The following is a 15,244-nucleotide window of genomic DNA, read 5'->3' as shown; positions in this document are numbered from 1 at the left end:
AGAGATTCTGGGAGCACATGAAATGTTCCCTATTTATGTATATGGTTTGGGTTTTTGTTTTTGAAGTGCCTTTTTCCATTCTAAGTAAGCTTTTCTTTCCTTTCCTCCTGCTGCCCGGAGTATCTCTTCATTCATTCATAGGCTTTCTTCCTTCCTCTATCTCTCACCAGAGACTGAAAGTTCCCACAGAGAGGGGGCTCTAAAATTCCACAGGGCATATGTTTATCTTCCATAAACAAAAATAACTACCCTCTAAAAGTCACTTTACCATGAACAGGGTCCATCTGCAGGCATTACTTTATTCATTCCTCCAACAGCGCTACGGAGAGTTACCATACTCTCACGTAGCCGACAAGAACCTTGAGGGACAATGAGGGTGAGTGTCTTGTTCAAGATTCCACGGCTAATGTGGCCAAATGCAAACATTATGGCTCCAATTTGCAGGCTTTTTCAACTACTGCATGATAATAAGTGTCCCTCCCTCCATAAAGGCAAACAAATAAACAACACCACAACAAATAGCCTTTCAAAATTCACGCTTACACACGATTAAGTTTAGAGGAGATGATCAGAACTTCTAGAAAACACTCCATTTCACAGAATAGTTCCCTGCTGACTTAGGAGCATTCCAAATAAATTTGGAAAGGGTTTTGATTTTCAAAACATGATTTCTTTTTACCTAATTTTCTGTAAAATAAAGCACCCATGTAATTATCTATTAGTGGTACATAAACATAAAATTTAGTTCAACCATATCACACACAGAAAAGATTTCACACTCTTCTCAAAAACTCCACACATCTCTCAGGATAGAGATTTAAAATAACAAAACTATAAAGCACTGGTTTTTCTGAGGAATGCTTGACCTTGACATGCTAAAATGTCCAGACCAACCCCACAGGTCTCGAGGAGTGTCCGATCCATTTAGCGGGAAGCAGATTATACCTGGGAACAGGGCCCAGTCTCAGCAGAGCAGAAATGTAGAAGAGAGGAGACCCAAGGTAGAGGTCATCTTGGTTAATGGCCATTGGCTATTTCCGCAGTTCTCATGCCCCAGGGGAAAGGTGGCTTCCAGAGCCTGTTAATTCACGGTTGGGGTCAGCTAGAGGGACACCGTGGGCTGAGTAAACCACAGCAGGTCCACTTTGAGCCCCGGAAGAGCTCACAGCAGTCAGTGGATGCCTCCCCAGACACATTTCCCCTTGATAGACCTTGAATGAGCGTCCACTATAGACACAGCACATGCTCGGGGCTGGAAATAGCCATCAGGGACGGGCTCTGCTCTGTAGTTGCTGACTGGTTGTTGCCGCACAGCCACAGAAGAGAAAGAATCTGGACAGAGGAGAGAATGAAGGGTGCAGGGTCCTTGACGGCTATTCCCAGAGGACTAAGAGAGTGTGGTAGTGGGACCTGAGTATAGCTTTGAGCAGTTCCGACCACGCTCCTTACAACCAGGCTTTCACAGGGGTGGGCATTCAGGAAGCCCGCTATGCTTTTGTGGAGACAAAAGCTGGCCAGCTTCTAGCTTCCTCAGGAGAACGAACGGAATGTGGTGAACTGGGATTGTGAAAGGCAGAAGAGGGGGGCCAGCGACAGACTGAATCCCTGCCTTCCGGGTAGTGGGTGTCAAAGGCAGGTGCATGACCACGTCTGTAACACCACCAGCCCGGGAGCCAGGCACAAAGTGGCATTCGTGGGGGCTTTCCTGATGTGACTTCCTCCTGTGACCCCAGGAGAGGATGCAGACAGCAGGGCTGTGGAGGGCCTGACATCATGCGCGCAGTCTTGCCCCCGCATCCTGTGGGTGCCTGGGTTCACCAATAAGTAGTCTTTACAAGCCCCGGGCAGGTTCCAGAACTGCTCATGGACTGGAGGTAGGGCAGTGAAGAAAATGCATCCTCTGGTCATTGTTGTGGCGGGGCAAGGGGACTGGGGGTTGACAACCAGGAAAATTAGCTCTAGTATAGTTTAAGTCTTCAAAAACGAGAGCTTTTTGCAAAGCCCAGAGAACAGAGAAGTCTAGCTTCTTAAGGTAAGAAAGCCATGGATGTGTCCTTGAGAAGCAGCATGGGAGTTGGGTCTCCAAAGACCATCCAGAGGGCTGACTTAACAACTCAGTATAGGGCCCGGGGCTGGGCAGGGCGGCATGGCCATACTTCTCCCCTCAAGGTGATCCCTCTCCACAGTCAGGGCGAGTCTGCTTTGCATCATGGGAGTGTGTCTGTGTGCAGACTCTAACAGAAAGATCTGAGGACTTGTGGCTTGTTTGGAGGTGAGCTCAGGAAACACAGAGAGGGGAGGAGGGGACATGAGACAGGGAAGGAAAGGCAAGGCAAGGAAATGACTCCTTATGGAGCAGGGCGGGGAAATAGCAAGAACGAGTGTAGGACACCCTCCTGGGCAGTAGCAGGCAAAGGAAAGGGGGTACTAATCTACCAGCTTCCGCTGCCACTGGTCAGAGCTGCTCCCGGAGGCTGTGATGACCGCCAGCCCTGGGGCAGCCAAGCAGCCTCTGCTAACCAGAGCACACTTCGGGCCAAGAATCGCAAGTGCTGGCAATTGGAAGGCCAGAGGGTGAAGGCCGAAGAGACCCACATCGCCTGCTGCAGGGGAAATCAAAATCACCACTTACCTGGCCACAAACAGCCTCTCAGAGAGAAAGCCTGCGTATTTCTGGAAAAATCCAGGTGGGCTCTGTGGTCCCTGCCTTCCACACCACCTGACCCATGAGACTGGGACATGGCATTGGGAAAATGCCAGCAACATAGAAACCCTTTTCCCCAGAAGACCGACCATTACCACCACAACAGGTAGAGCCCGTTACCTGCAAATGGCAATAACACCACCATTAGGCTCTCTTCTGCACGTTTCCACGGCCAAGGACAGTAGTTGCTGTGGTACACAGTTGTAAATACAGGATAGGTAGATAATGAATCCCTGTGTAGGCAGTACATGGCCAATGGTGGAGGCCAACTCGGCAGACAGAAGGTAAAAAGATTGAGGGGTAGCAGACAGTACGATCGAGGCTTGACATATGTTGTCTTCTAATAATCCTCTGAAAGCCACAGAGGGTCGCATTGTCCCCATTTTTAGGTCAGGAAATGGGCTCAGGGGTGCTCTTTGACCAAGGTCCCCTGCCAGGGGGACAACAACTGGGGCTCAGCCCTGGCTCTGCCTGATTCCAAAGTTCTAGGGCAGCCCAGGGACGGATAAGGGGGAAAGCTCTGTGAAGAACTCGTCTCCTGCACTGAGCAGGCACGTGTAACTGGCTTGGTGGGTGTTACCTCATTTAATCCCCACACCCAACGAGGGCGGGATTAGCTGTGGCCCTTTCACCCATGAGAGTACCAAGGCTGAGAAGCTTCCCAAGGTTTCCACGCAGGCACCCTGACTCAGCGGCCTCTGCTCTTCCCTCTGCGCCAGCTGGGGGGATGCAGCAGGCTGAAAAGGTTGCTGAGATCCAGCCCCTGGCAAAGGAACCTTGTCATCATTGGGAGGAGGGCTCAGCCACGTACATGATCAGCCAGAACCCAGACTGGGTCATGGCAGGAGCGAGACAGCCTGTCACCCTAGCAAGACCCAGGGAGGGAGGAGGCCACATCTGTACAGGGAGATAAGAAAGTGCTCTGGGAAAAGAGCAACCAAGCAGATAAGGTCTTTGAGAGGTCACTGGAGCTTTACCATGTGGAGACTGTGGTAGCGACAAACCCTAAGGGTAGAGGGAGCAGCCAGGGAAAGGCAGGACCCAGGCCCTCAGACTTCCAGGAAGACTGTGCTTAAATCAGCCCCGGGCCTGGAATCCTCCTGGAGGAAAAGAAGCCCCACTTTCTGACTCAAGAAGAAAGGGAACACAGATGTCCGGCTAGCCTGAGCTGCAGTCAGACCGCTGATGTGCCCCAGGGACTCCAGCTGAAAATGTGTTCAAACAACATCTGAATTCCCTAAAGGCTGTGGCCCACAGCAGTCCTGGCACATACAGCACTCTGTGGACAACGCTGTGAAACATCGGGAACTTTTACTTCATTACACAAAACAGTAATCATTTAACTAGTAGGAAATCTGTGTTCGAAACGGCCTCTGCAAGATGCTGCCCCAGTGTCCCAGCACAGCGGAGCTGTGGCCCCTGGAGGCCTCCAGCCCAGAAGCTGGTGTCCGCACACAAGGGGGTCTCCTCCAGGGCCCCGCGGTCCTCATCAGAAGCTGGTGTCCACACACAAGGGGGTCTCCTCCAAAGTCCCGCGGTCCTCATCACGCAAACCCCAGGGAGTCCTGTAAGGTTTCTAACGCAGGAACACAGCTTCTGTCGGCCACTGCTATGCCCCAGGCTGCGGGGCTTTCCCAGGTACTCGTGGCTGAGGAGCACCGTCCATCCTACTCACTCCCTGGGTGCACTATCCTGTTCAGCTTCTGCAAAAAAAAAGATCAAGCAGCTGTCACCCTCTGCCATGCAGGTCTACCCTTGGGGCCCCAGCCACCTGCCATCACGGATGCTCTGGGCAAAACTGAGCCCACTGTGGGCCAACATGGACCATGATCCCCAAGTGAGGACCACTCCAGCCTGACCTTGATCAGTGCCTTCATTGGTGTCCACAGCACAGTCTCTAAGCCAGAGCCGTCTCGGCGTTGGATCGAGATCAACCCGATTTGACCAAGTGTGAGCCCTGTGACCTTTGACAAGTTACATAACCTCGCTCACCTTTGTCTCCCATCTGTCAAAGAAGATTGGAATTACCAACCGCCTTCTCCCTCACATCCTTTCCGGAATGAGGCATGTCCTTGAGTTGAAAGTAAACTTACATGGCGAGCAGGAATAAACTCTGCCCCCTCTGTGGCTCACACAGAACACTTCTGGGACCAGATGTGTGGGGTTTTTCCATATTACCAGTTCTCTGACACCGGCCTGGGGGCCTCCAGCTCTGTGCTGACCTTGTCTCCCTGCAGGTAGCTCTCGATCCCACCATCAAGGGCTCAGGACCATGTGGCTTCCGACACCAATTACAAGTCCCAGGTCGTCCCTTGGACTTCTGACCGACTGGCTGTGCACAACCCCCTCCTCAGGTTCAGTCATTTGCTGGAGCAGCTCAGCTCACAGAACTCAGGGAAACACTTATGTTCACTAGTTTATCATATAACAGAGGATACAGATGAACAACCAAATGAAGAGGTTCACTGGGTGAGGTCCTGGAGGGTCCTGAGCACCGAGGAGCTGGGGTGTCTCTCTCGGCACACAGACATGCCAGCCAGGAAGCTCTCGGAACCCCAGACTTGGGAGACGTTTATGGAGGTTTCCTCCCGTAGCCACTGTCGATCATTAACTCATTTTCCAGCCCCTCTTCCTTCTCCAGGGGTTGGGGGTAGGGTTGAAAGTTCTGAATTTCTAATCATGGCTTGGTCTTTCTGATGGCCAGTCCCATCTTGGAGCCGCCCAGAGTCACCCCCTTAGAATAAAAGATACTCCCGTCACCCAGGAAATTATAAGGGATTTAATTGAGGAGCCCTGTGTCAGGAACTGGGGTCAAAGACCAAATATTAACAGGAACTGGGGGCAGAGTTTGGTGCGTGCGTGTGTGCGTGTGTATGTCTTATTTCACACTGCCATCTCACAAGACCGTTGTGGGTAAGATCTCTAGGAGTGCCAAGGGCAGAGTGTGTTAACCTTGAGGGAGCCCAGGGCCAGTGACAGAGTCCTCTCTCATCCGACCAGGGACAGCCATGGCCCAAGGGGCAAAGAGCCAGACCTGAGGCTGTCCCCCCAACCCCCCGCCTTTCCAACCCAGCCATCCCAGGGCAGGAGAGGGGCCATTCTGAGATGGAGGGGACCATCCACCCAGGCAGAAATGCACTAGGAAGCCGACCTCTGAGTATCTCCTCATCCCTGGAGCGCTGGGGCCTTCAAGGCCTCAAGGGGCTTCTTGGGGACCTATGATTCTGCCTCCTAAAGAGGTGTGCCCTTTTGGACTTCCCAGAATCAGCTGCTCCCTGGGACCCCGAGCCAGCAGTGGGGAAGACGCAGAGGGCAACCTCGTCTTGCCATCAGTTAATAACAGCCCTGTCTGATTTCTCCCTCCCTCCCTCCCCCCGCAGACCTGGCCGAGGTTTTGCAGAGCCCCGATGGGAATTGGGTGGCCCTGAAGGATGGTACTCTGCCGCCCATCCGCCTGCTGGCCAAACCTAAGAGTGGCACGTTCCAGGCTCTGGAGGCAGCCTCCAGCGTGGCCTCTGCCTACGACGAGATGGGCTCTGACAGCGAGGAGGACTTTGATTGGAGTGAGGCCTTGAGTACACTGTGCCCATGGCCCCGAGGCCAGCCCAGAAACCCCCAGCCTCAGCCCACACAAGCCCAGAGCTTGCACCAAGGCCCATCAGCCGCCAACTCTGGGCTCTCTCCGAACCCCGAGGCCATGTGTTCTGACTCGGAGACCTCCTCTGCAGGCTCTTGCCGGGAAGCTGGGCACCGGGCAAGACTGTCCTGGTTGCCGAGGAAGGCCCCCAGGGACCCCACAGCAGAGAAGCTGCGCCTGCAGGGAGAACTGGACGTGAACTTCAACCCCCAGGCCCCCAGCAGGGAGACCTCAGACAGCAGCGAGCCTGAAGAGGCCCCCTATGCCATGGACCGGAAGGCCAGGAGGTGGAGAAGGGCCCGCGTGGGCTCCGAGGAGCCAAGTGAGGAATTGTCTTCTTCCAACGCCCATTCCCAGGGTCTGGACATACAACAGGTAATCGGAGTGGTGTACACTTTTCAGCCGGATGTGCCCTCCTCCAAGCGGGAGTGGTGTGGAAAGGGTTAGAATTCACAGACCCAGATTCTCATCTGTTTGCTGCTAAGTAGCTGAGTAGCCTAGATAGCACCCATCGCCTCTCTAGGGCTCTGTGACCTCCTCTCTGGAGACAAGAGTTTATGGCTCCAAGCGGGTTTGCAGTGTGACCCCCCCCCCCCCAGAGCAGTAGCAGCAGTGGGGAACGAGTTAGAATACACACTCCCAGGCCCTGCCCCACTCAAAAGCTCTGGGGATGGGGTTTAGGCAGGTGCGGTCACCAGCTCTCCTGGGGATTCTGCTGTCCTAAAGCTTGAGGGCCGCTGGCTTGGAGCTAAGGGTTTGGGGTCTAGAGACAGGCTGCCTGGCTTCAGATCCAGCCGTGTGACCTTGGGCTAGGGCTCAGTATCTTCATCTGTAAATGTAGATACTATTACCGCCCACTTCAAAGGATGATGTGATGAATGAATAAGACAATGTTTATAATGAACTAAGCTTTGTCCTAGACATGGTATAGGGCTCAGTAAATATTACTTTAAGATGATAACTCAGGGCACAGTTTACTCGCATTCTGTGATTCTTTTGGTCACCTCCCATCCCCTCTCAGAATCCTCAGTGGCTCTGCCCATGAGGATTAGTTCATGAACCTCCTTTGAGACTCTGATAAAATCTATGGACTCTCTCCACAGAAAAATGCACCCATACACACACACACACACACACGCTTGTATGCACTCCCACACCATTTGCTTTGAATGACCTTATAGAAACAATGGATTGCATTTGAAACTGAGAGTCTAATGGAAGACCTGGTTAGGTTCTTCTCCCTTCTGTAGGCTCACATTGCCATCAACTTGACTTTTCACACTCCTGGAGAAACCACACCCACTTCTGGAACCCTACTGCCTCTCCAATAATAGTCAGCCACTGTGCCCTGCATCCCTAGTTTGGGTCTCAGCAAAGCAGCCTCTGAGTCAAGGATTCAGGTGTAGGTTTAGGTGGAAGGAAATCCCAGGAACCCCAAGAGTGAGCCAGGGCAGTGAGAAGGGCCTATTAATGTAGGCTATAGACTACCGGGGCCGCATCCCACCAGGGACCCTCCGAGAACCATGTGGGACACACCCCCCACCTGAGAACAGGAGTCTTCATCCAGTCTCCCATCTGCCTTTGGTACAGAGTGGCCCCACCCAAGGGAGCATCAACTCCATGCACAACTGAAAAATCCTTCAGGCAAAGAAGAGACAGACCCAGGTCTCAGGTGGGAAATGATCAGTGAGCCAGAAACTGTCCCCAGTGGTTGCGGGCAACTCAGGTTGCTCTCGGGGATGCAGGTGGGGACATCACCTTTGTCTGCTATGACTGCGAATGCATCAGCCGGATCCCTGATGGAGAGGCCCCCGTGGACATAGTTGTGGACTCAGAGGCCCTCAGGTCCCAGAATCAGGCATCAATCCTGCCTGAGCTGCTAATATGTAGCCTAGAAAACATCCTTTCTTTGGTCCAAGGTCTCGTGTTTTCCTCTGTAAAACCAGATCGTTACAAATTTGTCCTGTGGGGCTGTTGCAGTCCTACAGTAGAAATAGAAGCTTCCATTCAGTGATGACTCCTTGTGCTCTAGCTCAAGGGGAGGCTGTCTGACAGAGACTTTGGGTCCCTTGCCCGAAGGGATAGTCTTAAGGGCTGTCTGCCTGATTCCCTTGCCGTGCATCCACACCCACTGGCTATGTGAAGCTTCCTGTCTGTTGGGAGGTGGCTTGAAAGTTGTCTTCAGGGGGTCATCTTTGCAAGGCACTGAGCGGGAGAAGACAGGGCCTGTGTTCTCTCTGCCTCCCTGACAGTGTCCTCTCCTCCCCGATAGGTGGCGGTGGTGTTGCACTAACTTAAGTCCTCCTTCCTCTCCCTTTTCTGTTATTAAGGCAATTCTCAAAAAAAAAAAAAAAAAAATTACATGTATATACACACACACATACACATATATATACATAATATATATACATATATATTTTATAAGGTTAGATATATTTCAGGTTAGATCTTATGTATGTGTGTACATGTACATACAGGGATATAGACGTATTTTTAACTGTTTGCATATTTCTTAATTATATAAATAAGTGAATATAATGTTTAAAAAAGAACTGTGAACATATAGATATAGTCTCCCCCGACCACAACCTAAATCCCCACCATCTCCCCCAGAATAACTGCAGTGGTATGTATTTGTACATTCACATGTGTATAGGACATTTAGAAATACACTTCTGAAAAGGTGTCATTATTTTCGCAGCATCATCCTCTTACTCTCCATATTCCCCTGTTGCCTGCTGTTAACAGTGAGCGACAGAAATGTCAGCGCACGTGTCCACACAGTACCTGCCAAAGATTTGCCTTGAGGTGGCTCCTGACAGGCAGTCGGAGCCGTCCATCCAGGGTGCAAGCAGTGGGCATGCACGTCCTGTAGAGAATTTTAAAACAGTAATAAGCCCAATAAAAGTCAGTCTTCTTATTATCACCTTGCACCAGGCAGGGACTATTCTGAGCAATGTAATTTACAGTGAGCCCTTTGGTTCCTCTGTTCTTTGCTCTTCTGGATGATAATGTGGTCAGATCTAACCCTATTGTTTCAAAATAAGCCTTTGTCACCAAATCATGAGTAAATAATTCATCTTTAATTTGCTGGCTTCAGATGCCCCCTTTCATATATATTAACCTTTTTTTATTCCATGAGCCCGGCTTCCTTATGCTCTCTATTTTGTTCCATGGATGCAGAAGTCCCATTTGTGTACAAAAACAACTTAATTTTAATTTTAATAACTTTGTAACATACTCTAATATCCGGCGGATGGTCTTCCCTTCACAGTTGTTTTTCACTGATATTTTATAAAGTGTCTTAACTTTTCTCAATCCTTTACTCACATGAATGACTTTTTACAATCTTGAAAAAAAAATTTTAAGTTTTGATTGGATTGTTCCAAATGCATTTATCTATTTGGGAAAAATCTATGTCTTTATAATATTGTGACTCCCCATCCAATGGTGTCATATTTGTCTCCATCAATTTACTTTTACTCAAGTTTTAGAGATTTTTTTCAAGGCCTCCTACTTTTTTCGTTTAGAGATTTTTCAATATGTTGTACATGTTGTTGATATTGTAGATGAGATCTCTTTTATCTATTATACATTCTAATTGGTTTCTGATGGTGTATAGATCACTGTTGATTTTATGTTTGTATTTTATAACTTAGCACCTAATAAATAGATTCTTAGTCCTACTAGTCTTTGACATGATTGTCTTAGCTATTCCAGGCAGATCATCATCTTGTCCACATGGAGGACATTTTTATGGCTTTTCCCATGATTCACTCTTATTTCTCTTCCTTGTCTTAAACGGCCCTGGAGACAACCGAGGCTATACTCCGAAGCAGTAGTGACATTGGCATTCGGTCTGTGTCCGGCTGCCATCCTTACACACCTGCTTGCCCTGCTACATGGTCAAGTATGTTGCCTCCTCTATGTTTAGTAGATATCCTCAGAACTGAGAAGCATCTGCCTGTTCTTGGCTTCCTAAACACTTTAAATCGGGAATGTGAGTTTTATCAACTCCTTTCTGCCCTCTCTTGAGAAGATAGTTTTTCTTCTGTTAATGATTGTAAATGGCATTAATAGATTGCTTAGCTCTGAGATGTCTTTTCATTTGTTGCGTAAATTATATTGGGAACTGAATCCTTCCTATAAAAACTGGTTTCTGTTTGCAGGTTTCTGTGTTCATGCCATCTTGTTCAGTTTTGCCATCAGGTTATACTAATGACTTGGCAAGAGTTTTTAACTCTTTTTCTACAATACTTTACATGACGTGATAATTCTCTGAAAGTTTGGAAGAATTCACCTGTAAAGTTATCCAGGTCTGCCCCTACTGAGAGGCAGTTTTAGAAGTGAATTTTATATGTTAGATTATGTAGAAAACATATGTATTAGAAAATATTAGAAAACAGGAAAGTAAGAGGAAACTATTACTTAATATAAAAGCAAAACAAAAACTGTTCGATTCATAAATTGAAAAGCTGACATATATACATATATATATATATTTTATACAGAGATGTGGGTGAATATATAATGAATTTCCCCTCCAATGCAGTTCTTTTGCATTAGTTGCAAAAGAAACCAATGCAAACCAAATCTGGTTGGTTTGGCTTTGTTTTTGACTCTAATTTTGAGTCTTCACAGCATTGCGAGCAATAAATATGGTTTATGTGGTTTTGCTGTTGGCAATCTGTTGGGATTTCCTTTGTGACCCAATCTATGGCCAGTTTTTATGACTACTGCACACATGTGTTTGAAAAGAATACATATTCTCTGTTTGTCGAGGGCAAACTCCATGTGCACATGCACATTGTTCTGGTTGTCAGCAGGACAGACAAGGTCCTGCCCAGAAGCTCACATTCCCTCGCCTTCATGTCTGCCAGGCCTCATTTCTGTAACATCCCTACTCTTTTCTACTGTTGTCTTCATGGCTCTGTGGTTTTCTTACTTTCCGTCCCTTCTGAGTCTGGCAAGTCCCTAGGAGGCACATCAGCACAGGCTGGCAGCTCCACTCCCTGCTGCACCCATGCTCTCACCAGCCCTGATTAGCAGGTAGAGTCAGTCTGCTGAGGACAGAAGTCCTGTCACACATTCTCTTAATTGCGTCCGCAGCCTCAGATCTCACCACACCTGTAACTTTGCACGTGGAGTCTCTCTGTAATCCGTTACCATGGATGGCTGAACGGGTTCTCTGACCTCTGGAACCCCGACCCCCAATGTCCACTGGTAGGATGATGTCTGTAGGTCAGAATTAATTTCCCTCCAAAGCCCTGAAGCCTGTATTTTACCACCTCCTGCCTTAGTGTGAAGAACAGACACCTGAAGACAGCCTAATTTTTCCTTTCTGTATAACGGCTTTCTCTTCTCTCCGACATTTGTTTGATTTGCTGTTACCTTTAAAGCGCAAACCTTTTTCCAGAAGGGTGGTGTGCTCTCATTTTGTACCCTTGCACGTAAGACAGTGAGCTCTTCTCTGCACACTCAGGTATTTTCTCAACTCAGGAGTGTTTCCTTCTGTCATTTTGATTCTGACTTCTTCCAGGCCACCATAGTGCTTACGTTGAATCTCGATTCTCTGTCATCCATGTCTATGATCTTCTCTCCCTGTTTTCCCCTTCTCCGATCTCGTCCTCCACCTTCTAGACGTCCTTTCCAGTTTCGTCCTCCCGTCACCCATCTGTGTTCCTAGGATTAGTTCTGCGATTACCATTGTCAGATGTGGGCTCCAGCCCTACTGCTGTGCTTCCAGTGTTGCTGCAGTCTTTTGTCTCAACAGTCTCACGGTTCATCGCATGCCACAGCCTTGCTTAGTCTGAGTGCTTCTCCCTCATAATTTTCCATATCTCTTCATTGACATTCTGTATTGTTATGCCCTAATGAAAGCACAAAATCACTATCAGACATTGTGTCTTGCTTGTTAGTAAAATTAGTAAAACATTATGCCTTCAAGCTACCTTTGGTTTCCTTTGCTCCGCAGTATTTTTCCATAAATTCCATGTTAACTTTTTCTGTTAGTCATCCCTAAATGAGGAGAATGTTGTCTCCACCCCACTGTTGCCAATATCTAACATACTCAAACCATTTCCCCTCGGCCAGCTTGAGAGGAGCTTTTCCCTACTCTCATTATCTTGCTATATGTTTCTTTGAACAAATGGCTAAGAACCTACAACTGAAAATGCATATGTTGATTGAATGAATGAGTGAAAAAGAACAAAATTCATTCCATATTTCCACATGGTTTATAGTTCCCCCTCTCCCGCAGGGCTTTACATGTTCATGACCACATCTCCTAGAATGCAACATCGTTCCATGACGAGTTCTTCCCTCTGCCCTCCTGAATATTTTGGGCAGATACATTTTCTAAGTGGTTATAAAACTAGGAGGAAGTGAGAGTTGGGAGTAGGGCTTGATTTTTGTTTATTTTATTGTGAGCATTTATCTCATATTCTGAACCAGGGTTTGAGGTTGGGAGAACACTGGGGGGATGGGGGCGTGAAGGTGGGGGTGGGCAGCAATGATCCTGACTACTTAGGAGAGAGAAAGAGTGGACCAGTCTCCAAAAATTTTCTTTTCTTTTCTTTTCTTTTTTTCCAATTCATTGGCATGGGCTTTGTACTTAGTGAAAAATTGTCCCCATCCATTTACTAGTAACAAGCTGACTTCCATTCTTTCTTGGTTATATAAGTTTTCACTTTTTTCTGTATCTTCCCACACCATTTTGGTGGAAAATTTTGGAGAGGTTGTAGAGTGACGTTTGTCAGATGTCATTTTAAAATGGAAACCTGCTAATTAATTTTTCGTTGATTGAGACATCAGGATGGCAGGAGGCAGCTATTTCAGTTTCCTCTGACGTTTCATTTTTTGTAGTACTCATTAGTGCAACTTGTTTCCTTGAGGTAAATTTGCCCCTTGGTCTAGAAGGCAAGGTCTTAATTACTCTTAAAAGATGTCTGTTCTAAGAATCTTGCCACATTGGGAAGCTACTAAATCTTTATAACTAACAATCTGTAAATATTTTTGTATTTCGTGTGTTTATACCCTGCTACAGAAAGAATTTAAAGTGGTTTTCATAAATATAAACATAAGAGAATAAAATGAAAACATGAGAAAAGCAGGACAAAGGGAAAATCAGGATGGGAGAAATAAATGAAACTAAGAGTAACGTTAGTTCATAATATGGATGCAATGAGGTCCTAATTACAAGCTAACAATGCCCCAAATTTGGCTCTGTGCTTTCTAGAAGATGATGGGAAGAGAATGATATGAGCAGCTTGCTGAGTCATGGAAACCATATTACAATGCTAAATCTGTTCCTTAAAGGATGCTGCTCTTGGAGCTGAGATCCATGAGAAATTTATCCCATGGGGCCTCATGGAGAGAAAACAGAACCCATCACCCTCCACTATAACCTGCTTCCAATGAGCACACACGTTAGAGGCTGTTTCTCACCGTGTCACTCAGTGTGGACCAGTACATCACTGCAGGCACATCTCAATCACATCAGTCTATCAGTGGCCAATTCACTGACCTCTCCTGGTCCAGGTCACTCCAGGATTCAGTTTTGGGATATGTGAAGGAGTGGATGACTACCTCCTCAAGCCCTGGTTCATGAGAATTGTTCAGTTCTAAATTCAAGGGGATGGCCTCTGAGAAGTGCCAGGAAGATCACGGCAATTGGGCGTAGTGTGGCACCCCTCATTCCATGAACACGGAGACACCCAACAGGTGCACATCCCTCTAAGGTGTGCCTAGAGAAAACCCCCAAGCAAGCTCTTCAATCTTCTTCAGTTGTATTTGAATTTCCTCCAGTATACAGATCAAAGAGTGGTAATCCCTGCATCCCACACCAAATTCTTCACATTGATTTTCAAATCTTTTTAGGCATGGGACTTTGCCTGAAATGAAAATTTAAGGAGAAGAAAATAATTTGGCTGGAAGCTGAACCACTCTGAGACAAGGCCACCCTCCACCCTTGCCCCTTCCTCCCACCTACACAGCAGCCTAGGCAAGTACTGATAATAACCCAGAAACAGTTTCGAGCAGGTATGACCCATACCCCCTAAACAAAAGAAAAGTCTTAGTGGGGTATCTGTCAAGGGACTCCCTCTGAGCATGAGGAGTGCTAGGTGTGCCCTCCAAGACATTTGCAGAAAATAGGTCTGGAAAACAAGGAGATGCTTGCTGAGTAATGGTGATTCTTAAATATTTTTGAGTCATAGACCCTATTGAGAACATGAGGAACACAAACTCTTCTCCCCAGTGTGTGTGGGGGGGGGGGCATGCATAAACACAAGGCTTACATACAATGTCAAGGAGTTTTTGGAGCAGCAACTTCCCTAGAGTTTCCACAGACTCTGGGTTAGAAGCCCTGTTGTACGGGATTTTTAACCGAGAGCCATCAGAGTAATTAAAAGTGATGACATTAGTTCTGCAATAGTTCAATTATAGTCTTTATTTGGGACAGATACTAAATACCAGGGCTCCCTATCAATTTAGGCCTTTACTTATTTGTGGCAATCAAACCACGTTCGATCTGTGAATAAAATGTTGAATTCTCTATCCCAACTCAGTTCACTCAAAATGGATAGCAAGTCTTTAGGAACCCACGAAAAGAAGGGGATCTGGAACACCCCTCCGTCCCTCTACCCCAATCCCCGCCCTGAATGCCATCACTTTTAGGAGACTCTTCCTGAGAGTTCTGAATCGTGTGCTGGCACTAAGGTCCAGGTCCTGAACTGCCATCAAAATCCAAAGGTCTACACCCAGTTTCGGTGCAGAGTCAAAGGAACAAACAAAGATGAAATCCGCCCTTAATCTGCTTCATTCCTTAACCGATTTCTCTACAAAACGATAGACCAGTTGTGGTCAGCATGAAAATAATTGTGTCTCAAATGTCTGTTCCTCAT

The 15,244-nt window shown here is 47.5% G+C and overlaps 1 protein-coding gene across 2 annotated transcripts in view; it reads left to right on the top strand.

Moving 5' to 3' along the window:
- The window catches only part of MYRIP (myosin VIIA and Rab interacting protein), a 396,334-nt gene that overhangs the window by 325,940 nt on the left and 55,150 nt on the right, over nt 1-15,244 (top strand). For both annotated transcript variants that reach the window (XM_059390489.1, XM_059390490.1), the window contains one exon: nt 6,085-6,716. In XM_059390489.1, the coding sequence (XP_059246472.1) occupies nt 6,085-6,716 (632 nt within the window). The remainder of the gene's footprint in view (nt 1-6,084; nt 6,717-15,244) is intronic.

The sequence above is a fragment of the Mustela nigripes genome, chromosome 2, assembly GCF_022355385.1.
Source record: "Mustela nigripes isolate SB6536 chromosome 2, MUSNIG.SB6536, whole genome shotgun sequence".
Taxonomy (NCBI): Eukaryota; Metazoa; Chordata; class Mammalia; order Carnivora; family Mustelidae; genus Mustela; species Mustela nigripes.
Note: the sequence above shows the minus strand (reverse complement) of the source record. Positions and strands in the feature narration are given on the sequence as shown.